This window comes from Pseudophryne corroboree, chromosome 1, assembly GCF_028390025.1.
Source record: "Pseudophryne corroboree isolate aPseCor3 chromosome 1, aPseCor3.hap2, whole genome shotgun sequence".
NCBI classification, from domain to species: Eukaryota; Metazoa; Chordata; class Amphibia; order Anura; family Myobatrachidae; genus Pseudophryne; species Pseudophryne corroboree.
Genome location: NC_086444.1, coordinates 978,229,168 through 978,256,982, shown reverse-complemented (window position 1 = coordinate 978,256,982; position 27,815 = coordinate 978,229,168). Strand labels below are relative to the sequence as shown.

General features: G+C 46.4%; 1 protein-coding gene across 4 annotated transcripts in view; it reads left to right on the top strand.

Moving 5' to 3' along the window:
- ARFIP1 (ADP ribosylation factor interacting protein 1) overlaps window positions 1-27,815 on the top strand; it is a 310,000-nt gene that overhangs the window by 11,087 nt on the left and 271,098 nt on the right. For 2 of the 4 annotated variants that reach the window (XM_063920535.1, XM_063920537.1), the window contains exon 2: window positions 24,955-25,034. The exons of the other annotated variants lie outside the window; for them this stretch is intronic. In XM_063920535.1, the coding sequence (XP_063776605.1) occupies window positions 24,957-25,034 (78 nt within the window). In that variant the 5' untranslated portion in view covers window positions 24,955-24,956. The remainder of the gene's footprint in view (window positions 1-24,954; window positions 25,035-27,815) is intronic. 4 annotated transcript variants of the gene reach the window in all.

Here is a 27,815-nt window from a genome sequence, read left to right as displayed (position 1 = left end):
ACAGCGCTGTCACTACTGTATATGTGACAGTGAGCACCTGTACACATTCACTGTACATACCTGGCATGTGGGTTTGAGCACAGCGCTGTCACTACTGTATATGTGACAGTGAGCACCTGTACACATTCACTGTACATACCTGGCATGTGGGTCTGATCACAGCGCTGTCACTACTGTATATGTGACAGTGAGCACCTGTACACATTCACCTGTACACATTCACTGTACATACCTGGCATGTGGGTCTGATCACAGCGCTGTCACTACTGTATATGGGACAGTGAGCACCTGTACACATTCACTGTACATACCTGGCATGTGGGTTTGAGCACAGCGCTGTCACTACTGTATATGTGACAGTGAGCACCTGTACACATTCACTGTACATACCTGGCATGTGGGTCTGATCACAGCGCTGTCACTACTGTATATGTGACAGTGAGCACCTGTACACATTCACTGTACATACCTGGCATGTGGGTTTGAGCACAGCGCTGTCACTACTGTATATGTGACAGTGAGCACCTGTACACATTCACTGTACATACCTAGCATGTGGGTCTGATCACAGCGCTGTCACTACTGTATATGTGACAGTGAGCACCTGTACACATTCACCTGTACACATTCACTGTACATACCTGGCATGTGGGTCTGATCACAGCGCTGTCACTACTGTATATGTGACAGTGAGCACCTGTACACATTCACTGTACATACCTGGCATGTGGGTTTGAGCACAGAGCTGTCACTACTGTATATGGGACAGTGAGCACCTGTACACATTCACTGTACATACCTGGCATGTGGGTCTGATCACAGCGCTGTCACTACTGTATATGTGACAGTGAGCACCTGTACACATTCACTGTACATACCTGGCATGTGGGTCTGAGCACAGCACTGTCACTACTGTATATGTGACAGTGAGCACCTGTACACATTCACCTGTACACACCTGGCATGTGGGTTTGAGCACAGCGCTGTCACTACTGTATATGTGACAGTGAGCACCTGTACACATTCACTGTACATACCTGGCATGTGGGTTTGAGCACAGCGCTGTCACTACTGTATATGTGACAGTGAGCACCTGTACACATTCACTGTACATACCTGGCATGTGGGTCTGATCACAGCGCTGTCACTACTGTATATGTGACAGTGAGCACCTGTACACATTCACCTGTACACATTCACTGTACATACCTGGCATGTTGGTCTGATCACAGCGCTGTCACTACTGTATATGGGACAGTGAGCACCTGTACACATTCACTGTACATACCTGGCATGTGGGTCTGATCACAGCGCTGTCACTACTGTATATGGGACAGTGAGCACCTGTACACATTCACTGTACATACCTGGCATGTGGGTCTGATCACAGCGCTGTCACTACTGTATATGTGACAGTGAGCACCTGTACACATTCACTGTACATACCTGGCATGTGGGTTTGAGCACAGCGCTGTCACTACTGTATATGTGACAGTGAGCACCTGTACACATTCACTGTACATACCTGGCATGTGGGTCTGATCACAGCGCTGTCACTACTGTATATGTGACAGTGAGCACCTGTACACATTCACTGTACATACCTGGCATGTGGGTCTGAGCACAGCGCTGTCACTACAGTATATGTGACAGTGAGCACCTGTACACATTCACTGTACATACCTGGCATGTGGGTCTGATCACAGCGCTTTCACTATTCCTTGATGTTTGCTATAAAGGATACACTAGTGTCAATGTGGCAGATGTATTAACCTGGAGAAGGCATAAGAAAGTGATAAACCAGTGATATGTGCAAGGTGATAAAGGCAGCAGCCAATCAGATCCTAACTGTTAATTTACATATTGGAGCTGATTGGCTGGTGCCTTTATCACCTTGCACATATCACTGGTTTATCACTTCTTTATGCCTTCTCCAGGTTAATACATCTGCCCCACTGTTCCTAATCACAGCAGTGTAACTATTCAATCTGTGTACTTAACATACATAGAATATATGCATTAGATAGTCCATAGTATTCAACTGTGTTTTGGAGAGATAGTTTTAAAGAGTTTTGTGTGGAGGTATAAAAATCAATATACATTTTAATTATGGTACATTAGAATCCTCAAATATAATGGAGAGACTGATATAGGACCCTATTCAGAGTCCGCCACTGATGGGGCTGCATCGCAGTTTGCGGTACATCAGCAAACTGCACACTTGCAGCGGTCGCATTGCACCTGCGTAGTCATTCACATTGTGGGAGCATCCCCGAAGGATGCGTCCACAAGATGATTTACAATGGCAGGCGTTGGGTGTGCGGTGAAGCAGTGTTGTGGGGGCGTGCTGGGAGCGTTTTCAGGATGTGCGTGCTGCCAAACGCAGCCACTCCGAGAAAAAAATGGTGCTGGACCACATGCAGGGGTCGACCGTAAGTCGATTCATCCGCAATTAAACGGACGCATCGCAGGGTGGTGCCCCACACATGCTAGGCGGTCCCCAGCATGTGAGTAGATGGATGCAGATCTTGTTGCAGAAGCAGGATCTGCGTCCATCTCTGAATAACCCCCATAGTGCATTAACCTTCATTAAACATAGAAAAACATAGGTGATATTTCTGGCTACCAAAAGGATATGTATGGTAGCTTAGCTCATATGGTCTAATGTAAGGTCCTGGATACTGGAGGCAATCAATTTGCCGTCTGCCGGGATCCAGGCGGTCAGGATACCGACGCCGGAATCCCGACACCTGGTGAAATACCGGCGGTTGAAATTCCGCCTGCCGCCTGGAATACCCACTTGGGTGGTGGTCCATGCCTCCACCCGATGGGGTAATATGGTGACCGTAGGGTGGCAAGCGGACATGCGCTCGCAGGTAGTAACCTAGCTGTCGGGATCCCAGGGTTAGTCTCCTGACCGCCGGGATCCCGACAGATGGGATATCATACTGAATCCCTAGATACTGTACATGACAAACCCCAGCTTTGCCCAGTCCAAATCAAGTGTACCCATATAAGGTCTGGTAGCCAGAATATCTCCTACCACCACTGCGTTTCAGCAGCTGTCTTCATCAAGGTGAACCTTCTTTTAGTGTTGACAGATGAACTTTCCTTCACGTATGACATTTGTCACAGTTTCTGTAAATTCTTTTTAAAATCAAAGATCAACGTGTTGTTTTTTTCCAATTCACAAGCATTTATTGTATGAATGCTGTTATGATGCTTCGTCCATAAGACTGTCAGTGATTAATTATGAGCGTTAGCGTTCTTTGCTCTATATACCAATGTCCCTAGCAGTATGTTCCCATTGTCCTGCATGCGGTGTACATATCAAACCATCACAATATAACAAAATGCAGATCAATATGGTGGCATAATGAAACACTTCTTATGGTTAATTTGCTATAGAAATGAGGTAATATAGGAGATTATGTGGCAGATAGGAGTTAAGTCTATTTGTTAACAAAAATCTTAGTTAACAAAACCCTGAGGTGTAGTTTAAGGTTTTTAGATGAAAAAAAAAAACACAAAAAAACTTTTTCTTTATGTTGTGTCTGACAATGTCTTAGAAATAACTAGCAGGTACATAAGGCTCTCTGTAGGGTTTCTGGATTGCATGCAGTCTGTAATTTGCATATATTTTATTTTGTTTGAAATAATGGTTTATGGGATATAGTTTTAATAGGTGACTATATCGGTTTTACGACTGTTTTGCATTATAGATAAGGAAAAGGAAGTGACGGAAAGAACCAGGATAGACCTAGTTTAGACAAACACTGTTGTTCTTCTGTTTGCCTCCATGAAAGCGCTGGCACTTCACCTTCTATTGATAAGACATTTTTGCTTATTTAATAAAATGGAAACGCATGCACAAATTTTGAGTAACTTTTCTTTTGTGTTTTTTTGTTTTTTTATTTTTGTAAATCAGCTTGAAAATTGCAGAACCTGGTTTCTAAACGCAATAGCACAATTTATGTAGACAGTCCTGTTTCTACCTACTATTAGTATTATTATTACTACAGTTTTGGGTAGATGTATAAAGGGTCTGTATGGGGGGTGGGAAGGTATCAGCACTCGTTACGTGCGCTGTTATCACTCCACCCCCCACCCGCTATGCATTAATGCGGCAGTGTGTGCTTCATTACAACTAATGCGCCCCTGTAATTATCGGAGCTGCTATCTAAAAGTTGCACTGACCGTTCCCGACACCTGCGGCTATCTAATTTGGCAGCTGTAGGTGTCCTTGCCCTATCTCCACAGCAGGTCCCTGGCTGTGATGGCTGCTGGCTCCTGGCAGCATATGAGATCTCACGATAGTAGTGAGATCTCGCACATGTGCACTGGAGCCGGCTGGGTAGGAAGACACAGCGCATGTCATCAGCATCATGCTGATGCGCTGTGTGCTCTGGCGGGGATCACTGGAAGCACTCCAGCAGACAAGATGGTAATACATCTTGTCACTAATACTTCCTGCTTCACCTCGGTAATAAGGTGAAGCATGAAGTATTATATCTGCACAATCTGTGTCGTTATAATACATCTCCCCCTTTATATGTCACCACTAGTAGCCCGCAATGCTATGCATACAGAAAACAGTAAGACATTACATTACAGCAGTGGTCGAAGTGGAAATTTTGAAGTAGGGGTATGCAAAAGTCTTCGGCGCGTGCTCCAGAAAAGGGGGCGTGTCCAGTGTAGTAGAACCCCTTATACTATCTAGTACTGGTGCCCCTTTCACCTTATAGCACACGGTACGAACTGAAATTCACATTAGAGCACACGGTACGAGCCGAAAATTCACATTACAGCACACGGTACGAGCCGAAAATTCACATTACAGCACACGGTACGAGCCGAAAATTAACATTGTAGCACACGGTACGAGCCGAAATTCACATTGTAGTACACTGAATGAGCCGAAATTCACATTGTAGCACACTGAATGAGCCGAAATTCACATTACAGCACACTGAATGAGCCAAAATTCACATTGTAGCACACTGAATGAGCCGAAATTCAGATTGTAGCACACTGAATGAGCCGAAATTCACATTGTAGCACACTGAATGAGCCGAAATTCACATTGTAGCACACTGAATGAGCTGAAATTCACATTGTAGCACACTGAATGAGCTGAAATTCACATTGTAGCACACTGAATGAGCTGAAATTCACATTGTAGCACACTGAATGAGCCGAAATTCACATTGTAGCACACTGAATGAGCCGAAATTCACATTGTAGCACACTGAATGAGCTGAAATTGTGACAGCAGGGACAGTCAGAATGACGACAGGGAGAGAGAGTAACGACAGTGACAGCAGGGAGAGAGAGAGTAACGACAGTGACAGCAGGGAGAGAGAGAGTGACGACAGTGACAGTAGGGACAGGGACGGTAACGACAGGGAGAGAGGTGATAGCAGGGGAACATTACCTCATTTGTTGTGGGTGAGCGGCAGGCTGCTGGTGGTGGTGGGCGGCTAGCGGCGTGCGGTGGGCGGCTGGCGGTGGTGAGCGGCTGTGAGCTAGTGCAGCGCCCTACACAGCCGCCGACCGCCGCGCAGGGACGGGGAACAACATGTGCAGCAGGATGGCCACTTCCCTCGCCTCCTGCTGCACTTTAATTTCCTAATTTCCAGGTCAGTGGAAGAAGTGGCGGTATACCATACCGCCGTATACCGCCCCACTTCGACCACTGCATTACAGTAACCAAAAATATAAATAGAGCACAAGTAACAGTTAGCATCTCAATTCTCAGTATACAATGCAGCTGGCATGTAAGGCGAGTTATCCCTGTAGAGTGGGACTGCAGCCACTGGAAGTGATGACCGGTTATGAGCGAGTGGAGATCCTGGGTAAATGACCGCTGTAACGGAAGTGCAAGAGAAGAGGGCTGAGAGAACCGGTGGGAGGAGGACCCTGCTCCAAGGAGATTGCAATCTAGGGGAAAGGGGAGACAGACAGGTGACATGAGGCGTGAGCAAGTGGAAGGAGACCTGAGGGCAGGGAGTAAGCGAGGTAGTGATGGCCGAGACACAAGGCAGGAGGTTGGGGTGAGTGACCTTGAGACTTGGTTATGTGGTGGAAGGGTACGCTGTGAGGAACAGGTGAGTTACTAATTAGAGGATACAAATTACATTACATTTTCCCTGACATGAGAAAATAAAAAAAATAGTTGAATAAGTGACAATGTGTTGGGAGCGGAACATAAAATGCAAACTAAATAACTGCAATAAAGCTAAAAACATATAAATATCATGATCCAAAGGAGAATAACATTTGTATAATATAAAATACCGCATCACCATACTTCTCTAACTGTGCAACTCCTATATTGGTGAAGATGCTGCTCTTGAATAAAGTGTTTTCCTTTACATGGAGAATGTCTTTGTTTGGATTGGAGCAAAGCAGAGTTATGTCTTCAGTAGTAGGTGTCTCTCCAATGCAGGTGCTAATAACAAGGCTCCCGCTATCAAATGGACAGCATTACGGTAAAAGATGCAACTGGATGCGCCATGCAATGTTTGTTTGCTTAGTGATAGAGATGTACACTAATGCATTCGTAGCTGTGATCCCATGCGCAGTGGATATGCGAAATTATGCTAATTCTGTGGCCCCTGGAAATGTAGTGAGACACCCGCCGGCGGCTTTACAGATTCCTGCACCTTCTTACACACACACAGCGGCAGTTGCAGATCCTTCATGAATAGATTATCTGAGTAACTCTGTGGTCTCACAGAATGGCCAGGGGAACAGAGATGTTGGCGTCAGGTTTTCTACATGCAGGATTGCTGTTATAGGCTGAGACACACCCTGAAAACATGCCTGCAATTTTTGCCGCCACCCCCAATTGGTCCCTGACTGTCAATCATTTTGCAAAGTATTTCTCATTTCAAGTGGCATCAGTAAGGTACCTTGGCGGATGAGCATTTGGCCAATAATCGCTGAACTCTGTAAATATGTGCATTATGTACATCTCTGAATCAGGTCTTTAGAGGGGATGTAAATGTGCAGTTGTCACCTCTGGGGGAGTGTTTGTGCCGTTGCTGGCCACCACCTGTGCCAGCATTCTCAGGAGCCAACACCTTTGCCACTATATGGTTAATGGAGTTCTTTTCAGATGTGTATGGGTTGCAGCTCTGAGTGGCTCAGTGTGCGCCTCTTGTGATTTCTGTATTTAGCATCATTTCCACCTTTTGTTAATAAGTATAACTGTTTGGATTTTATTTCCTTGTCATGCTGTGATTTGTAAATGTGTGTGCAAAAGAAATTCCATTTTATGCTGCATAATATGCTTTAAATCCCCAGCACTGCACCTCTAAACTGCAACAGGTCTTGCACATAAATAAATGTTCCAGATAATATGAAGTGTCTTTCTAGAAAGATTTTTGAGTTTTTTTTTACAACATAAAATATTATATGGGAGGTGGGAATCGGTCATACACAAACCTTTGCGCATGTTAGGTACTGCAGGCTTGTTGTAGAGAGTGGTCCCTGAATAACCTGCTCAGTGCACCCGTCTGACACTGGAGTGGCCAGATTGCTGCATCTGTGATCATCTTTAGGTAGCCGTTTACTAGGGTTTCATTTATAGTGTAAACCGTATCTGCATCCCCTGGCAGTCTATGATCAGAAAAGTCTGATCTTAATAGACAAAAAACATGCTGGGATTATTAATGGTCGGGATAGCTGACATTTAGGGGTCAATTCAATTCTTTGCAGATTGAATAGCGCCGAGAGGGAGCTCCCGGAGTTCACACATATTCGCACATGCACACACTGCATGGCAGAGTAAAGGTGACCATACATTGTCAGATGAAACGGGCAGACTGATAATTGGTGCTTGGTTGCACCATGCATTGTGCAAATATTGTCCCCATTAGCTGCTGATCAGGGCGATAATTGCACAATGTATGGCTGCCTTACGCTTTCACCACTACTAATTAGCAGTGTAGCAATACTGAACTGCTCATGTACTTTACTTTCGTCAGCCGCAACTTGGATAATTAATTGATGACCAATGATGATGATAAATCTACTCACTCACTGAAACATAACTAAAGTAAAACATTTGCTTAAGAAGTTTGGAATGATTTTTAGGTTATGATTTTATACTATTTCAGCCAAGATTTTATTCTAAAAGAAAAAACAGTACATGCAGTATTTACTTGTTGCTATGTCTATCAGTGGGTTCGGTATGATATCCCGGCGCACGGGATGCCGATTGTCAGTATACCGGCATCAGCATCCTGATTAGAAGAATGCCGGCAGTGGGGCGAGTGCAACGAAGCTCCTTGCATGCTTGGTGGCGAGCTACAGGTTCTATTCTCCCTCTATGGGTGTCGTGGACACCCATAGAGGTGGAATCACATACCTCGCCATCATACCGGCAGCGGTATGGTGCCCCCGTCGGGATCCTGGCGTCTGTATTGTGACAGCCGGTATCCCGACTAGCGGTATGCTTACCGCATACCCTATCGGTATACTCTGAAAGCATGTGTATAAACTTATGAATAGAGAAAGTGAAATCATCTTTTGTATTAAATTTGTGTGTATGGGAAATATCCTGTCAATCATGTGTGTCATACATCTGATATTATTTGCAATTAACTCACAAAAGAAAACCTAAATTGTCCGCATAGGTCAGTGCTGTTGCTTGGTCAGGGTAGATGTACTGGTAGTGCTTGCACAGGTACGGTGACAGAAAAACTACAGCAGTTGTATCATGGCTAGTTAAGTTCTTTTTGAACTATTCTAGCAGCTGCATTATAACTTTTTATAAGAATTTGTATCTCTTTTGGATTGAGTTCCCATTACCTAGTTACCTTCTAAAGGTATGTACTGCATAATCTGTTTCAGGGCTACATACACCCTAGAGTTGGACTACCACTATCCTGTGTTGTGTGAGATTCTCCTGGGGATTGTGTGTCTGTTTATAATCTGTCAATATACCTTGGTAACTGTACGCTATTGCATGTCATTTATTCAGGATAGTATTGAGAGATATCCTATCTATCTATCTATCTATCTATTCTCAACCTTACATCTTGCGACACATTCATTTTTTTTAAATAATATTTTTCCACCAAACGCATTGCATTTCTTTGCAGTCCCATAAATCGCATACTGTTCTGCCCCAGGCCTGTAATCTGATTACTTGATGTCTGAACGGTCAAAATCAAGATAATTGAAGTGTGTTGCAGTTGTGTGCTAGAAGCCCAACTATGTAACACAATGAACCGATTTGGTTACATGAAAGAGGCAGCTCAGAACTGCTGGCTTTCAATGATACGCTTGTTTTATGTTGTGCATGTGATAGCAAGTGTAGTATTTATACATGTTAGATAAAGGTCCAATACTGTAATAAAGCTTTATATATCTGTACTTGGTAAAAAATATTGTAAACTTTTATAGATATCGTTTTGAGAAAAAAAAAAATAGCACTATAAATGTATAAAAAAAATGCATGTGAATCTTCGACTACTCGAAGTATAGCAAGGGCCGGCTGGTACTTGTGCAGTGTATGTAAAATATTACATCTGGCTGCACCAGAATGCACTGTCGTTGCCCCCCCCCCCCCCCCCCCCCTTCTCTTCAACACACTGGCTGAGTGGGACGCAGGCAGCTGGCTGAGATGTGGAGCTTACTGACACATCTGCATCATCATCATCACTGCTGTGTACGTGTCCAGCACACCCATCCCAGACATAGGAGTGTCTGTGGGAGGGGGAAAGGAGTGACGTGATGGGGAGGGAGTCTGGCTGAAGGCATGCAGCAGACAAGTCCCTAAACAAAGCTGATATAATCTCAGTCCACATCCGTAATCTCGTTTTTGTTATTTCAGACTATGAAATCTGAAAAGTATGTGTACGGTTTTAAAATCTGAGTTTCAGAATGCTATATTTAGCTAAAACAGTGACAGTCTGCATATCGGATGTTAACTTTTAGCAATGCATGCCAGCTCCATATACACAGTTCATTTCTCAAGTGATATAAATATTGGTAAAGGTGGCCTAACCCTGCTGATACGTGCAGTGTTCAATTTATAATGGGAATCTCACTTTATTCAAGGCCTGTCTCCATCCTGATTGAGTGGCTCTGTGATTGTATAGCTAAGAAAGACATTCTGCCAAATCACTACAGGGAACAGGGCAAAGACAGAATGTCTGTTTTCTAAATAGTGTGTCTATAATTACTGTAGGTACAGCGGATATCTGCAATTTGACATAGAATAGACTTTCTATTATTCATTTCATTGCCCTGTTACTGACCACATACAGACTCAGGCTGCCACTCTGAATGAGACAGATCATTATCTTGGTTTATTTATAAGGTGCCACAAAGGTCCGCAGTGCCAGATAACCAATGTAACAAATCATATGCAGAAACATATATATATATATATATATATATATATATATATATATAATTTTTTTTTTTTTTTCTTTTCTTTCTCTGACGTCCTAGTGGATGCTGGGGACTCCGTAAGGACCATGGGGAATAGACGGCTCCGCAGGAGACTGGGCACATCTAAAGAAAGCTTTAGGACTATCTGGTGTGCACTGGCTCCTCCCCCTATGACCCTCCTCCAAGCCTCAGTTAGATTTCTGTGCCCGGCTGAGCTGGATGCACACTAGGGGCTCTCCTGAGCTCCTAGGAAGAAAGTATATGTTAGGTTTTTTATTTTCAGTGAGACCTGCTGGCAACAGGCTCACTGCACCGAGGGACTAAGGGGAGAAGAAGCGAACCTACCTAAGTGGTGGTAGCTTGGGCTTCTTAGGCTACTGGACACCATTAGCTCCAGAGGGATCGAACACAGGACCCGACCTCGTCGTCCGTTCCCGGAGCCGCGCCGCCGTCCCCCTTACAGAGCCAGAAGCAAGAAGGTGGTCCGGAAAATCGGCGGCTGAAGACTTCGGTCTTCTCCAAGGTAGCGCACAGCACTGCAGCTGTGCGCCATTGCTCCTCATGCACACCACACACTGCGGTCACTGATGGGTGCAGGGCGCTGGGGGGGGGCGCCCTGAGCAGCAATATTAACACCTTGGCTGGCGAACTGACACCATATATAGCCCCAGGGGCTATATAGGTGTTTATTAACCCCTGCCAGAACTTTTACAATAGCGGGAGAAAGCCCGCCGAAAAAGGGGCGGAGCCATCTCCCTCAGCACACTGGCGCCATTTTCCCTCACAGCTCTGCTGGAGGGATCGCTCCCTGACTCTCCCCTGCAGTCCTGCACTACAGAAAAGGGTTAAAAAGAGAGGGGGGGCACAAATTAGGCGCAGTATATATATATATATATTATGCAGCTATAAGGGAAAACACTCTCTATAGGTGATATCCCTGTGATATATAGCGCTCTGGTGTGTGCTGGCATACTCTCCCTCTGTCTCCCCAAAGGGCTTTGTGGGGTCCTGTCCTCTGTCAGAGCATTCCCTGTGTGTGTGCTGTGTGTCGGTACTGCTGTGTCGACATGTATGATGAGGATAATGATGTGGAGGCGGAGCAAATGCCTGTAAATGGGATGTCACCCCCTGCGGGGTCGACACCGTTGTGGATGGACTTATGGAAGGAATTACGTGACAGTGTCAACTCCTTACATAAAAGGTTTGACGACATAGGACAGCCGGCTGCTCAGCTTGTGCCTGTCCAAGCGTCTCACATGTCGTCAGGGGCTCTAAAACGCCCGCTACCTCAGATGGCAGACACAGATGTTGACACGGATACCGACTCCAGTGTCGACGACGATGAGACTAGTGTACCTTCCAATAGGGCCACCCGTTACATGATTGAGGCAATTAAAAATGTATTACACATTTCTGATAATACCCCAGATACCACAAAAAAGGGTATTATGTTTGGTGACAGAAAACTACCAGTAGTTTTCCTGCATCTCAGGAATTGATATGAGGTGTGTGAGGAAGCGTGGATTTCCCCCGATAAGAAATTGATAATTTCTAAGCAGCGTACCCTTTTCCACCAGAGGATAGGTCACGTTGGGAAATAACCCCTAGGGTAGATAAAGCGGTTACACGCTTATTAAAAAAGGTGGCACTACCGTCACGGATACGGCCGCCCTGAAGGACCTGCTGATAGAAAGCAGAAAACCTACCCTTAAAGCTATACACACACACACGGGCATTATATTGAGACCTGCTATTGCCTCGGCATGGATGTGCAGTGCGGCAGCTGCGTGGTCAGATTCCCTGTCGGATAATATTTATACTATAGATAGGGACAATATTTTGCTGAAAATAGAGCATATAAAAGACGCTGTCTTTTACATGCGTGATGCACAGAGGGATATTTGCCGACTGGCATCACTAATAAGCGCTATGTAAAACCATTGCCGCCAGACGGGGGTTATGGACTCGGCAATGGTCGGGCGATGCCGATTCAAAACGGCACATGGAAGTTTGCCCTAGAAGGGGGTGGAACTGTTTGGGGATGGTCTTTCAGACCTCGTATCCACAGCTACGGCTGGGAAATCAAAACTTTTGCCACAAGCTACCCCACAGCAAAAGTAAGCACTGTATTGTCAGGTACAGTCCCTTCGGCACCAGAAAAGTAGAGGGCTAGAGGCTCATCTTTTCTGCCAAGAGGAAAAGGTAGAGGGAAAAAGCTGCAGCACACAGCTAGTTCCCGGGAGCAGAAGTCCTCCCCTGCATCCGGTAAGTCCACAGCATGACGCTGGGGCTGCTCAGGCGGACCCGGGTACGGTGGGGGCCCGTCTCAGAAATTTTCAGCGCACAGTGGGCTCTCTCACAGGTGGATCCCTGGGTTCTTCAAACAGTATCTCAGAGGTACAGGCTGGAATTCGAGACGTCTCCCCCCCCGCCGTTTCCTAAAATCTGCCTTACCGGCAACTCCCTCTGCCAGGGAGGCAGTGTTGGTGGCTATCCAAAAAACTGTATTCACAGCAAGTGATTATCAAGGTACCCCTCCTTCAACAGGAAAAGGGTTACCTTTCCACAATGTTTGTGGTACCGAAACCGGACGGTTCGGTGAGACCCATCTTAAATTTAAAATCCTTGAACACATATAACAAAAGATTCAAGTTCAAGATGGAATCGCTCAGGGCGATTATTGCGATCCTGGACGAGGGGGATTACAGGGTCTCTCTGGACATCAAGGATACTTACCTGCATGTCCCCATTTACCCTCCTCACCAGGAGTACCTCAAGATTGTGGTACCGGACTGTCACTATCAGTTCCAGACGCTGCCGTTTGGATTATCCACGGCACCGAGGGTCTTTACCATGGGTAATGACCGAAATGATGATACTCCTTCGCAAGAAGGGAGTTTTAATTATCCCGTACTTGGACGATCTCCGGATAAAGGCGAGGTCCAAGGAACAGTTGGTAAGGGGGTAGCACTTTCTCGGGAAGTGCTGCAACAGCAGGACTGGATTCTCAATTCCAAAGTCACAGCTGGTCCCGACGACACGTCTTCTGTTCCTGGGAATGATTCTGGAAACAGACCAGAAAAAAGTGTTTCTTCCAATGGAAAAAGCAGAGGAGTTGTCATCTCTAGTCAGAAACCTCCTAAGACCGGGACAGGTGTCGGTACATCAATGCACACGAGTCCTGGGAAAAATGGTAGCTTCGTACGAAGAAATTCCATTCGGAAAGTTCCACGCAAGGATTTTCCAGTGGGACCTGTTGGACAAATGGTCCGGGTCCCATCTCCAGATACAGCAGCGGATAACCCGGTCGGCAAGAACCAGGGTGTCGCTGCGGTGGTGGCTGCAGAGGGCTCATCTACTAGAGGGCCGCAGATTCGGAATACAGGACTGGGTCCTGGTAAACACGGATGCCAGCCTTCGGGGCTGGGGTGCAGTCACACAGGGAGTAAAATTCCAAGGACTGTGGTCTAAACAGGAGATTTCACTTCACATAAATTTTCTGGAGCTAAGAGCCCTTTACAAGGCCGTAAGCCAAACAAGGCCCCTGCTTCAAAACCAGCCGTACTGATCCAATCAGACAACATCACGGCGCTCGCCCATGTAAACAGGCAGGGCGGCACAAGAAGCAGGAGGGCAATGGCAGAAGCCACAAGGATTCCCCGTGGGCGGAAAATCATGTGGTAGCACTGGCAGCAGTGTTCATTCCGGGAGTGGACAACTGGGAAGCAGACTTCCGCAGCAGACTCCACCCGGGAGAATAGGGACTTCATCCAGAAGTCTTCCAAATGCTGGTAAACCGTTGGGAAAGACCACAGGTGGACATGATGGCGTCCCGCCTCAATAAAAAAGATATTGCGCCAGGTCAAGGGAACCTCAGGCGATTGCTGTGGACGCTCTAGTGACACCGCGGGCGTACCAGTCGGTTTATGTGTTCCCTCCTCTCCCTCTCATACCCAAGGTACTGAGGATAATAAGGAAAAGAGGAGTAAGAACTATACTCATTGTTCCGGAATGGCCAAGAAGAGCTTGGTACCTGGAACTTCAGGAGTTGATCTCAGAGGACCCATGGCCTCTGCCACTCAGACAGGATCTGCTGCAGCAGGGGCCCTGTCTGTTCAAAGACTTACCGCGGCTGCATTGACGGCATGGCGGTTGAACACCGGATCCTGAGTGAAAAAGCCAGGAAGGATGTCAGCCTGAAGTGCAGACGTTGTAAGGGAGTGCTGCATATTCAGCCCCTTTTTTTTGTGCCCCAGTGGCACCTTGGGATCTCAATGTGGTTTTGAAGTTCCTGGAATCACATTGGTTTGAGCCACTTAAATCCGTGGATTTGAAATATCTCACATGAAAAGTGGTCATGTGTTGGCACTGGCATCGGCCAGGCATGTGTCAGACTTGGCGGCTTTGTCATAAAAAAGCCCTTACCTGACTTTCCATATTGATAGGGCAGAGTTGAGGACTCGTCCTCACTTTCTCCCGAAAGTGGTATCAGGTTTTCACTTGTACCAACCTATTGTGGTGCCTGCGGCTACTAGGGACTTGGAGGATTCCAAGTTACTGGACGTAGTCAGGGCCCTGAAAAATTATATTTCCAGGACGGCTGGAGTCAGGAAAACTGACTCGCTGTTATCCTAGATGCACCCAACATGCTGGGTGCTCCTGCTTCTAAGCAGACTATAGCGCGCTGGATTTGTAGCACTATTCAGCTTGCGCATTCTGCGGTGGGACTACCGCAGCCTAAATCTGTAAAAGCCCATTCCACATGGAAGGGGGCTCATCTTGGGCGGCTGCCCGAGGGGTCTCTGCTTTACAACTTGGCCGAGCTGCTACTGGGTCAGGGGCAAACACGTTGCAAAATTCTACAAATTTGTTACCCTGGCTGAGAAGGACCTTGAGTTCTCTCATTCGGTGCTGCAGAGTCATCCGCACTCTCCCGCCCGTTTGGGAGCTTTGGTGTAATCCCCATGGTCCTTACGGAGTCCCCAGCATCCACTAGGACGTCAGAGAAAATAAGATTTTACTCACCGGTAAATCTATTTCTCGTAGTCCGTAGTGGATGCTGGGCGCCCATCCCTAGTGCGGATTGTCTGCAATACTTGTAAATAGTTATTGTTACACAAATCGGGTTGTTATTGCGAACCATCTATTCAGAGGTTCCATTGTTATCATACTGTTAACCGGGGTTCCTATCACGAGTTATATGGTGTGATTGGTGTGGCTGGTATGAGTCATACCCGGGATTCAAAATCCTTCCTTATTGTGTCAGCTCTTCCGGGCACAGTGTCCTAACTGAGGCTTGGAGGAGGGTCATAGGGGGAGGAGCAAGTGCACACCAGATAGTCCTAAAGCTTTCTTTAGATGTGCCCAGTCTCCTGCGGAGCCGTCTATTCCCCATGGTCCTTACGGAGTCCCCAGCATCCACTACGGACTACGAGAAATAGATTTACCGGTGAGTAAAATCTTATTATTTATATATATATATATATATATATATATATATATATATATATATATATATATATATATATATATATATATGCATATATATATATATGCATATATATATATGCATGAAACAGACGAGAGAGGGCTCATCTTGCTTAGTATGATTGGATGATGACCACAAATGTGCTTGAAATTGGATAATGTCAGTATTTTGTGTGTTTATAATATTATTATTATTATTACTACTATCATCCTTTATGTGGTGCTACAAGGGTTCCCCAGTGCCTAACAAAGTACATAAACAAATGAGCAAACAAGAAAAAAAACTTACATTACAGGACAAAGGGGGGTATCCAATTGTATCGCTGGGGGCTATCCTGTTAGACCCGATGCAGCAAGCTCCCCCCCCCTGTTGCCGACACTTACAGGTACCCGAAACATAATCTATGATAAGCGGCTGCCACGGCCGCGACAACACATGGGATTGGTGACTTATACCCGATCCCATGTGTTTTCGGCCTATGAAAATGGACACTAATTGGTTACTGCGATAATGACCATCGGTCAGTAATCGCGATATACGTCCATTTTCACAGCCGAAAACAGATCGGATCTAATTGGATACCGCCCAATGTAGGACAAGTTAATGGTATAAAAATATTGCTGTATCAGCTGTTACGATGATGAAATAAGCATCAGGATGTCCGAAAATGAGGGTTAGGTGCTGTTGTATGGAGTAGAAGAAGGAAAAGCACATGAGGGGAGGGGGGCCTGCTTGTGAGCGCTTACATTCTAAAGGGGAGATATGTTTTTAAGCTGTGTCATAAGGACTGCTGTATGTTAAACTTTTTTCCCCTGTAAGCATTAGCTTTTCATTTGGGAGACTACAGCTTCTGATACAGTAAAGGTCCATACACACTTAACGATATAATGAGTGATGTCGCTCATTTTCCCCCTCCTTGAGCGACGTCGCTCATTATATCGTTAAGTGTGTATGCCGCCAGCGACGACCGATGTGCGGCCCCGCGGGTTGGCAACGATCGTCGCTGTCGGTAGGGCATGCATGAAGGATGTGGACTGTCGTCCACGACCTTCATGCAGGGCTGGCGGGGGCGTGACGTCACTGAGCGATATGAGCGGTCATATCGCTCAGTGCGTACAGGCGGCCGCCGACCGGCCGGCCCGGGAGGGGGAAACGTTAGACGATGTCGCACACAGAGCGACATCGTCTAATGTGTATGGGCCTTTACTGCATTGTCTAAAGTTTGTTTTGCTAAAGTGAAAGTTTTTTTTTATTTTTACAATCAGTATTTATTTATTTATTTATTTTAACAGTCATTGTTATTGTGTTTATATGACAAAGTGCTCTTAAAGCTCTGGCCACACATAGTGGTCAAGCGGGTGCCGTTCAGCGGGACCCGCTTAGCCGGAAGGAGCCTGCACATGGGTGCCTATGCAGGAGCCCACAAATGTGCGGCAGTCCCGCTGGATCCGACCGCAGCATGCTGCGGTTGGACCGGATGACAGAATGGCGGGATTACAATGTGAACACATACATTTCAATGTATGTGTTCACACAGTGCGGCTATGCCGCACAATGGGGTAGATGTATTAACCTGGAGAATGCACAAGGAAGTGATAAACCAGTGATAAAGCAGTGTTAAGTGCAAGGTGATAATGCACCAGCCAATCAGCTCCTAACTGTTAATTTACATATGGGAGCTGATTGGCTGGTGTGTCTATCACCTTGCATTTATCACTGGTTTATCACTTCCTTATGCCTTCTCCAGATTAATACATCTGCCCCTGTGTTCTGTTGAAATCCTGTGTGTCATTGTGGGATCCTGATCCCACAGAACAGGATCCGTGTGAACACAAAACTCCCCTCCCGGCCGGGACCCGCTTGGCTGCTATGTGTGGCCAGAGCCGTGTACACACGGTGCAATGTGCTGTACAGCCCAACATTGACTATTTGATGTGGCTGGAGGCCGGCACCACCGATATAGTCAATGTTGGGCTGCCTGCACAGTCTATTTTTCCTTGCGATACTGATCCCGTGGGACTGTGCATCGGTATCGCAAGGACTACACATGTGCTGCAATATGCACTATATTTTCTTACGATTTTGACTAGTCAAAATCGTAATAAAAATCGCACCATGTGTACACACCTTTACATACAAAGTATAGTAATTCACGTTAATCCCTGTGCCAGTGAACCTTGCAGTCTGTGGGGTCTATTTACTAAGCCTTGGATGGAGATAAAGTACCAGCCAATCAGCTCCTAACTGTTATTTTTCAAATACAGACTGTAACATGGCAGTTAGGAGCTGATTGGCTGGTACTATAGCTCCATCCAAAGCTTAGTAAAAAGACCCCTATATTCTTTACCACACTCACAACAGTATGTCTATGGGGTGTGTCAGGGAGCCAGAGCACTCAGCGGAATCTAAAAAACTCCACACAGATAGGATCCCCATCACTTTCACGGTCAGCAGTTCTTACCATAGTGCCACCCTGCTGGCCATGGGTGTGGATCGTTGGGTCGACAGTTATTAGGTCGACCACTTTTGGTCAACAGTGACTAGGTTGACACGGTCATTAGGTCAACATGGAAATGGTCAATGTGAGGGTTTTTTTTTTGTCGATTTTTTTTTTAAAATTTTTTTTGTAAAGTGGCCGGGAACCCCAATTCGTGCACCATGTCTCCTCGCTTGGCTCTCTTCGTCCGCTATGCTTCAGGCTACTATTCCCAATCTTATTTCACATAGATCATAAAGTATGAAAAAGTTAAATAAATTAAGAAAATGTGAAAAACTCATGGCAAACTTTTCATGTGTCGACCTTTGCCATGCCGACCTAATGCATGTCAACCAATAGTCGTCGACATGAGTGTCGACCTAAAGACTGGATACCCTGCCCATAGCAACAAATCATTAATTAGAATTGTAATCCATGTTAGACAATATAGTCAGTTGCTGTGGTTTTCTTCGTACTCTCAAGTTTTGCATTTTGGTAATTATTAAATGGCAGTTACTGGCCAGGAAGCAGTTTTGGATTTTATTTTTAGCTATTTGTTCTAAGACTGATATCAAAGTTGTGCTGAAAGTGTATGGCTGAGTGTCGGAGTAGTGCGTTACACCAGTCACTACCCACTTCATATTGTCTTATAACCATTGGTGGCTTTGACAGGAGCTTATGGGTGGGTTCTGTAGGTGCAGCAGGCTAAGCAGGAAAAGGTGCCTGCTTTTTTTTTTTTTTTTGTTCTTAAGAAGACAGTCTTAATTTGGAGTGTTAGTTATTGTGGGACAGTGGTCTGAATATTATCAGATGTCCAAATAAATGCTGTTGAAGGCATTGTAAGAACAATTAAACTGGTAATTGTAGATAAAGTGTGGATTTTGCAATTTCAAATACGTTTATATGCAACATCTCAAGGGTGTAATTAATACGTAGCAATTTTTTTTGTTGCTGTTGAGAGTAAATCCTTCTTTGTGTGATTTAAATGATAATAATTTTCATTTATATAGTCTTTTTCTTCAGTTTTGCCACTTTCAGACATGCAGCTAAATCCTGGGTTGTTGCACGTGCACGCGCAGCAACATGGGATTTCTGCATGCGCGAAAGCATATGACCCTGCTCCCGACCTAGGTCACAGACTGATGTCAGATTAATCAGGTGTTCCAATACATGCTCCTTGAATCTTGTACCCTTTTCAGACACTGGACCCGGAATTTGCCGGCTTGTTAGATCCCGGGTCCCATGTCTGAAAGGGGTATACGACTCAAGACGCTTGTATAGAAACGCCTGATTAATCTGACCCTGAAATACGTTACAAAATGTACAGTTCAATCAAAATCTAATATGTATCTATATATGTGATTTTCTCTTACATTCTAGAGGATGCTGGGGTCCACATTAGTACCATAGGGTATAGACGGGTCCACCAGGAGCCACTAGCACTTTAAGAGTTTGAGAGTGTGGGCTGGCTCCTCCCTCTATGCCCCTCCTACCAGACTCAGTTTAGAAAATGTGCCCGGAAGAGCCGGTCACAGCTAGGGGAGCTTCATAGGAGTTCTTTTAGTTTTATTATTTTTGTTAGAGTTTAGGCACAGGGAGGCTGCTGGCAACAGCTTCCCTGCTTCGAGGGACTAAGGGGGAGAGTAGTGTCCGCCCTGTGGGGTCTGAGCCACTATCTCCGCAGACAGGACCCTGAGCTCCTGAGGGGATCGAATGTTCGCCACCACAGGGGATTGCTCACCCCAGCAGCATGCCACCACCCCCTTACAGAGCCAGAAAATCGGTGGTGTTAGTCACCGCCCCCCCCCCCCCCCCCCCCCCCGGCAAGCGGGGAACCAGTGTGAAGATGGCGGCAACAGGGTAGGGAGCGCGGTACTAACTGTGCTCCGGGGATCAGTGGTACATGGTGCGGTGCTGTGAGGGGCGCCCTGAGCCAGCGCCTACACCCTAGACTGTCCAGCAAGCCTGTCAGGTTACCAGGATCGCTGCCAGCACAATTCCTCAGGCCAGTATAATCTTCAGAAGAGCGGGAAGCTGCGCCATGAAAGGGGTGGAGCTTCTCCTCAGATCGGGCCCAGCAGCGTTCAGCGCCATTTTCCTGCCTGCAGAAGCGCTGACAGGGAGAGCTGTTCCTCCAGATCAACTCCAGCTGCCTTGTACGGTACCAGGGGGTTGTAGAAGGGAGGGAGGCTGTATATCTATACTGTGTAACCTATTAAGGTGCACAGTAAGCGCTGGATAAGGGTTTCCCTATAGCGCTGTGTGTGGGTTGGCTCCAATCTGTGTCTTGGCATTCTTAGGGGCGAAACTCTGTCAGCCCTTTCCGTGTGTGTGTGTGTGTGTGTGTGTGTGTGTGTGTGTGTGTGTAGTGTTTGTGGCCTCCATAAAACTATGTCCAGGGATTCTGTGTCATATGCTGCAGAGGATAATTCCCCTCAGGATGATCCCATTCCATGTAATCAGGATTGCACTGTTTTAGTGCAGGTCTCTTCAAGAGAGCCTGAGTGGTTAGTCTCTATCAAAAGTATGATGTCTCAGATTTCTACTAGGGTTGCTCAAAATTAAATTGCAACTTAGGTCTTACAGAACTCCTATGGCAGTTTGGTCCGGTTCTGTTCCCTCAGGGCCCCCTAGCGTACACTCTCATAAATGTGCTCTTGCCCAGATTATGCAGGATGACACGGATACCGATTCTGACACGGCAGATGGTGATGGGGATGTGCTGCGGAGGGTGGCATCTCTTGCAAAAGGGGTGCAGTTGATGATTGAGGCCATTAGAGATGTGTTGAATATTGCAGATACAACACCTGAGCAGCTTGTGGTTTTCTTCACTGACAATAAGAAAACCTTGCTAACCTTCCCTGCGTCTAAGGAATTAAACGCTATATCTGAGAAATCCTGGGAAAACCCGGAGACAAAATTTCAGATCCCTAGAAAGGTTTTGGTTGCTTTTCCCTTTCCTGAGGAGGATAGGAAAAAATGGGAAAACCCGCCCATTGTTGACGCGTCTGTCTCCAGACTGTCCAAAAAGGTGGTTGTACCCGTTCCAGGATCTACCGCGTTATAAGAACCTGCTGATGTCAAAATTGACACTACGCTCAAATCCATATACACGGCTTCGGGGGCGATATTACGTCCTACTATTGCCTGTGTGTGGATTTCTAAGGCTATAGTAAAGTGGTCAGGCACGTTACTTGAAAATTCAAATACATTGGATAAAAGTGACGTTGAATTATTTTTACGTAACATTCAGGATTCTGCAGGATTTATGGTGGAATCCATGAAAGACCTGGGTTCGATGGTTGCAGGGATATTTTAAATGTCTGTCTCGTCTCGCAGAGGACTTTGGCTGCGCCAGTGGTCTGCCGAATCCAGGAAAAGTGTGGAGAACCTACCCTACACAGGTCAGGCTCTCTTTGGGGAAGCGTTGGATGCGTTTATTTCCACGGCAACCACGGGTAAGTCACCTTTTCTTCCCTCAGCTGCGCCTGCTACGAAGAAAACCTTTTCTGCAGCTACGTCACAGTCCTTGCGGGCTGTCAAATCGAGAAAGACCAAGCCGTCTAACAACTTCTTTAGAGGAGTTCGGGCAAAATCCAAGAAACCTGCTGCTGCAGATTCCCAGGAACAGGAGCCCGCTTCAGGTACATCAAAGTCCTCAGCATGACGGTGGACCGCGCGGACTGGAGGTAGGGCCTGTGGGAGCGAGGCTCAGACAATTCGGCCACGTCTTGGTGTCGTCCGGCCTGGACCCCTGGGTACAGGATATTGTGTCCCAGGTTTACAGGCTGGAGTTTCAAGAAACCCCACCTCACCGATCTTCAAATCAGGCTTGCCAGTTTTGCTGGCAGACAGGGCTGTCCTACAGGAAGCCATTCAAAAGTTGGAAGAGTCACAGGTCATTGTACCAGTTCCACCTCATCTGCAAAACAAGAGTTACTATTCAAACCTTTTTGTGGTACCAAAACCGGATGGTTCGGTCAGGCCCATTTTGAACTTAAAATCACTAAACCCCTATCTGAGGCAGTTCAAGTTCAAAATGGAGTCCCTAGGGCGGTGATATCAGGTCTAGAGGAGGGGGAATTCCTGGTATCCCTAGATATCAAAGATGCGTACCTCCACATTCCGATTTGGCTGCCGCATCAGGCTTTTCTCCGATTCGCACTGTTAGTCAGTCATTTTCAGTTCCAGGCATTGCCATTCGGCCTCTCCACGGCACCGAGGGTTTTCCCCAAGGTGATGGCGGAGATGCTGGTTCTCCTCCGCAGACAGGGGGTGAATATAATCCCGTATCTGGACGATCTGCTAATAAAGGCATCATCCAAGGAGAAGCTGTTGCAGTCCATTGTTCTCACGACTCGTCTGCTCAGGGAACACGGTTGGATCCTGAATCTTCTAAAGTCACATTTGGAGCCGACCAGGAGGTTGTCTTTTCTGGGAATGATCCTCGACACAGAAGTGCAGAGGGTGTTTCTTCCGGAGGAGAAAGCGTTGGTGATACAAACAATGGTCCGGGATGTCCTGAAGCCGGCCCGGGTTTCGGTCCATCAGTGCATTCGCCTTCTGGGGAAGATGGTGGCCTCTTACGAGGCTCTGCAGTACGTGAGGTTTCATGCTCGGCCCTTCCAACTGGATCTCCTAGACAAGTGGTTGGGATCTCATCTACATATGCACCAGAGAATACGTCTGTCACCGAAAGACAGGATTTCACTCCTCTGGTGGCTGCAACTACCTCACCTTCTGGAGGGCCGCAGGTTCAGGATTCAGGACTGGGTACTTCTGACCACGGATGCAAGTCTCCGGGGCTTGGGCGCAGTCTCTCAGGGAGAAACCTTCCAAGGAAGGTGGTCAAGTCTGGAATCCGGCCTGCCAATAAACATTCTGGAACTCAGAGCCGTCTACAACTGTCTTCTCCAAGCGGCCTATCTTCTGCAAGATCGGGCCATTCAGGTACAGTCGGACAGTGTAACGACTGTGGCTTACATAAACCGAAGGGGCGGATCGAAGAGCAGAGCTGCAATGTCAGAGGTTACAAGTATCCTCCTCTGGGTGGAAAAACACGCATTGGCGCTGACAGCAGTCAACTAAACCTAGAGGTTTGCTGCAACAGAGAGAGAACTTTTCATGGATATGTGCGTTAACACCCGTTAACCCACGTTACCGCCTGTTAAAACGGTACTTTCACGGGAGTTAACAAGGCTATTGGGGGAATTTGGAAGTCCAATTAAATAGCCCTGGGCATTAAAGCCCGAGGCTACCAACCATTTTAAATTCCTCCCTAAGTGATTTTTGAGTGTTTTTTGTAAACTGATGTGAGGTTTTGTAGCAGAGCATACTAATGCACTTCATGTTGATAATCTTGGGATGGTATCAGAATCCCGGGGCTTGGTATGCCGACAGTCAAAATACTGACCGCGGCAGCCCGAAGGTCAGGATCCTGACACCAAGACGGTAAGGAGACTAGCCCTAATCCTCAACCCCCCTTCCTCCAGCCTAAACCTAACCCTCCTCAGGGATGCCTAGCTCTAAGTCGTCATTGCCCCCCCTACACACACGCACAGCCTAACCCTCCGCGGGGGTGTCTAGCCAAAAGTTGTCTCCCTGCGCAGCCTAACCCTCATTCCGCAGCCTAAACCCAACCTCTCCCAAACAAGTCCTCCCCCCTCCCAGTGGCTCACCACTCTGAGGGCCTGGCAAATTCTCCTTCGGATTAATGTCGGGATCCCAGCGTCTGGATCCGGTGTCGATATTTTGACCTGATCGCCTTTTTTATATTTCTCTGCAAGTGCTGGTCCTTTTTCATACCCAGAACTAGTGATCTATTAGTGACCTACCTTTTACCTGTGATCACTGGATACCAGAGCATCTAGAGAAGGGTTTGTAGTCAGATTGTCATGTAGGAGTTGAGGTGGAGGATAGATTTACCTTACAACCACATGCGCGACGTTCTGACAATGTTGACCTTTCATTAGCGTCAGTGAAGAAACACCGTACAGTTAGTGGTTTAAGTATTTGAAATATTTTCCAGTATTGTCAGTATGAATGTTAAGTGTGCTGCACTCCTCTAGCACTATATTGGCTAATGTTTTCATTTTGCCGAATGACTCTCTCTCTCCTTGGATTTTCTTTAAAATTAAGAAATCCATGAACAGTCCTCTCTCAGCAGTCTTGCTGGTAGGAAGGATTGGGTACGGAATCCCGACTGTCAAAATCCTGACCGTCAGAATGCCGGCTGCAGGATCCAGAAGGTGAAAATGGCAGCAATCTTTGGTAAGTATTCTAGGACTAACCCTAACCCACCAATGCCTTAGCCTAACCCTTCCTTCCTGTAGATTAACCCTCGTATTTACCTCCAAGTTGTCTCCATTTTCACCCATTGGCATTCCGCTGCTGGTGTTCTGACGGTTGAGATACTTGGTAGGAATTGTAGGTTTAGAAGAAGGCACACTTCCTGTTGTCACAGCTTTGTATATGGAATTTTGCATAAATTTACAGGGCTGTAATTAGATATATAGAGCATCATAAGGGATTATAGCAGATTATGAACGCAATGAAATGCTGAACCTGTTTATTTTACTTTCAGATATGTCTGACAACACAAGTGACACAACACCTAATCACGCAACACTACCTGACCCGGAAGAGGTGGTTTCTGACCACGAGGTCTGTTAATAAGATATAAATAATATCCAAATCATTAGAGATTATCTGTTGAGTGCTCCCTGGAAACTTGGATCATTCATTTTCATAAGTATAGTTATAGTGCTACTAAATAGACAAAAAACACAACTATGTATGTGAGAAATGTAACATCGTATGGGAGCTAAAGATGGTTGCTGCTGTTTGTTCACATTTTTACTGGTGAACCCTTCCCCTCTTTGTTCTTCAGGTTGCTTATTTATGGTGTTCATAGGAAAATGTTCTGTACACATTGATAATGTTTGTCACACATAAATGGGGGAAAAAATATATGTTCCTCATTCGCTCAGGAGTACTCAGACACCCAATATTTTCTTGTTGAACTTGATAGTCAAATGGATAAAACAGCAGACTGTACCGAGCACCCATCCCTCCCAGTCTCCTTCTTACATTTCGGGGTTCAGGCATTGAGCTCTGCAGTTATGCATGGTCACTGTATCCTTGAGCATAGGAGAGAGGAGTGTATCGCTCCAGGTTACATCTAGCATAAACCTGTAATTGAATTCCCCTGTAATTCAATGTTTCTGAATAGACGATAATAAACCACATTTCATCTTATGTTTAAGTCATTTTAAATGTCTCCATTAAGTTGCCCATCTTCTGGGCGCATAGAAATATTGCTGACTATTAATAAATGTGTGCACTGCCCGTGTCCTGGCAAAAGCATGCTAACTGCTGCTGAGAAATAACAGTGACATCTTCCTGCCGGATGATGGCTGCTTTCAGCAGCTTTCACAATGATCACATCGGATTAGTGTTACATAACCGCCGAGGGCAGCAGCAGCAGTTATGGTGTAAGGCATTTTGCTGGGTCTAAGGACTAAACAGTGACAGTGTTGTGACCAGATGTTTTCAAGAGTTATGTGCATGGATTGCGTATTGTAACTATTATTTCACTGTACTTTTATGTTTTTTTCACATCTGCATAAAATATGCAATTTCAGTTTTGGGGTCTATGTATTAAGCCTTGATGAGAGATACAGTGGACGGAGATGACGTACCAGCCAATCGGCTCCTAATTGTTATCTTACAGGCTGTGTTTGAAAATTGATAGTTAGCTGTTTGGTTGGTACTTTATCTCTGTCTGCTTTCTCTCTCTCCAAGGCTTAGTACATAGACCCGTTTGTCACCTGTAGCTTTGTACTAATCTTTTGTGAATGCTATTAGTTACTTATTACATTAAGCAGCTTGAATTTCTGCTGCGGGGTACACTGGGCTCCACAAGGATTGGACAATGGGTGTAGAATAGGATCTTGATCCGAGGCACCAACAGGCTCAAAGCTTTGACTGTTCCCAGAATGCACAGCGCCGCCTCCTATATCACCCCGCCTCCCAGCACAGGAGCTCGTTTTGTAAGTTGGCGCTGCAGTAAGCAGGCACTGAACAGAGGGGCTGCTCCAAGCAGCCCTGAGAAAAGCTTTTTATGAGGTAAAAAGTGAAGATTTCAAGGGCAGCAGCGGTGGTAAATGTCTTGTGACATTCACTGCTGCAGCTCCAGCTCTCCCCAGCGGCGCTGTACACTCCCGAGCCCTGGTTGCCGGGTACCTACAGCGGAGGCTCCGGTTTTCTTCACATTAGACACACACGGCTGGGGCTCTCCAGGATCGCGTGCCCGCGCTTCGGGAGGTGGTAAGTGGGTCCTGCTTGCGGGACCCGGTCTTTATCGCAATCCGGCGCGGTCGGTGGGAGGCGGGCCGCGCGCACTGGCGGTGGACACTGTGGCAGTACAGGCGATCCCACTAGATCACGAGGGCATGGGCGCAGGTCAGGTTTTCTCTCTAAACCAATTCTTATATCGCCCACAGTACCCGGTGGTTTTGCCAGCAGAGGGGATAAGGCTTAGACCTGAAGCCCCTCCCCCAGCCCCAGGGCGCCATTTCTAGCAAGTGTTCCCGCCCTGGAGCTGCATATCTGTCTTTTCCTCACTCCCTGTCAGTGTCTGCGGCGCCATTATCCCTTAGCTCACTGTTCCTGGGACTGCTTGGGCAAATCCTCTTATGTAAAGCCGCCTGGTTGTCAGCGCTGTGCCTTTACATGACACTTAAGTATTCTACCTGCCTTTTTAGACGGTGATAGTTAAGAAAGAGTGCACTTAGTCAGGGTTTTATAGTACAATTACACTGTGATATACATCCAGTTCTTACTGTGTACTGATATATCTAAAAAAAGAAGATGCTGGCTCGCTATCCCCTCGCGCCAGAGCTGTCTAAAAATTGGGAAAAGCCTCCTCCAGTGGACTCGCATGTGGCTAGGATGGTGGTTTCCCCAGCTCTACCTGTCACTACCGTCACGTCTCTAAAAGAGCCTACGGATAAACGTATGGAGGGTTGTCTGAAAGCGATTTACACCCTCACGGGTGCTGCACAAAGGCCCACTATTGCAGCTACATGGGCTGCAGAGGCTATTGAAGCATGGGCCTTGGAGTTAGAAGCTGAAATCTCTTCTGACCATGCTAGACAATGCTTGTCATATATTGTCACAGCTTCTCGATATATTAAAGAGGCGGCTTCTGATGCCGGTATCCTGGCAGCCAAGGCCTCTACTACATCAGTCCTGGCTCGCCGGATATTGTGGCTGAGATCCTGGTCTGTGGATCTGGACTCTAGAGAAACCCTGGAGGTACTCCCTTTCAAGATAGAAATTCTGTTTGGGGAGGACTTAAATAAGATTGTGGCTGACTTGGTTACTGCCAAAACTGCCTGCCTGCCTAATACCGCTCCTTCTGTGTCGAAGGCTAAAGGTACG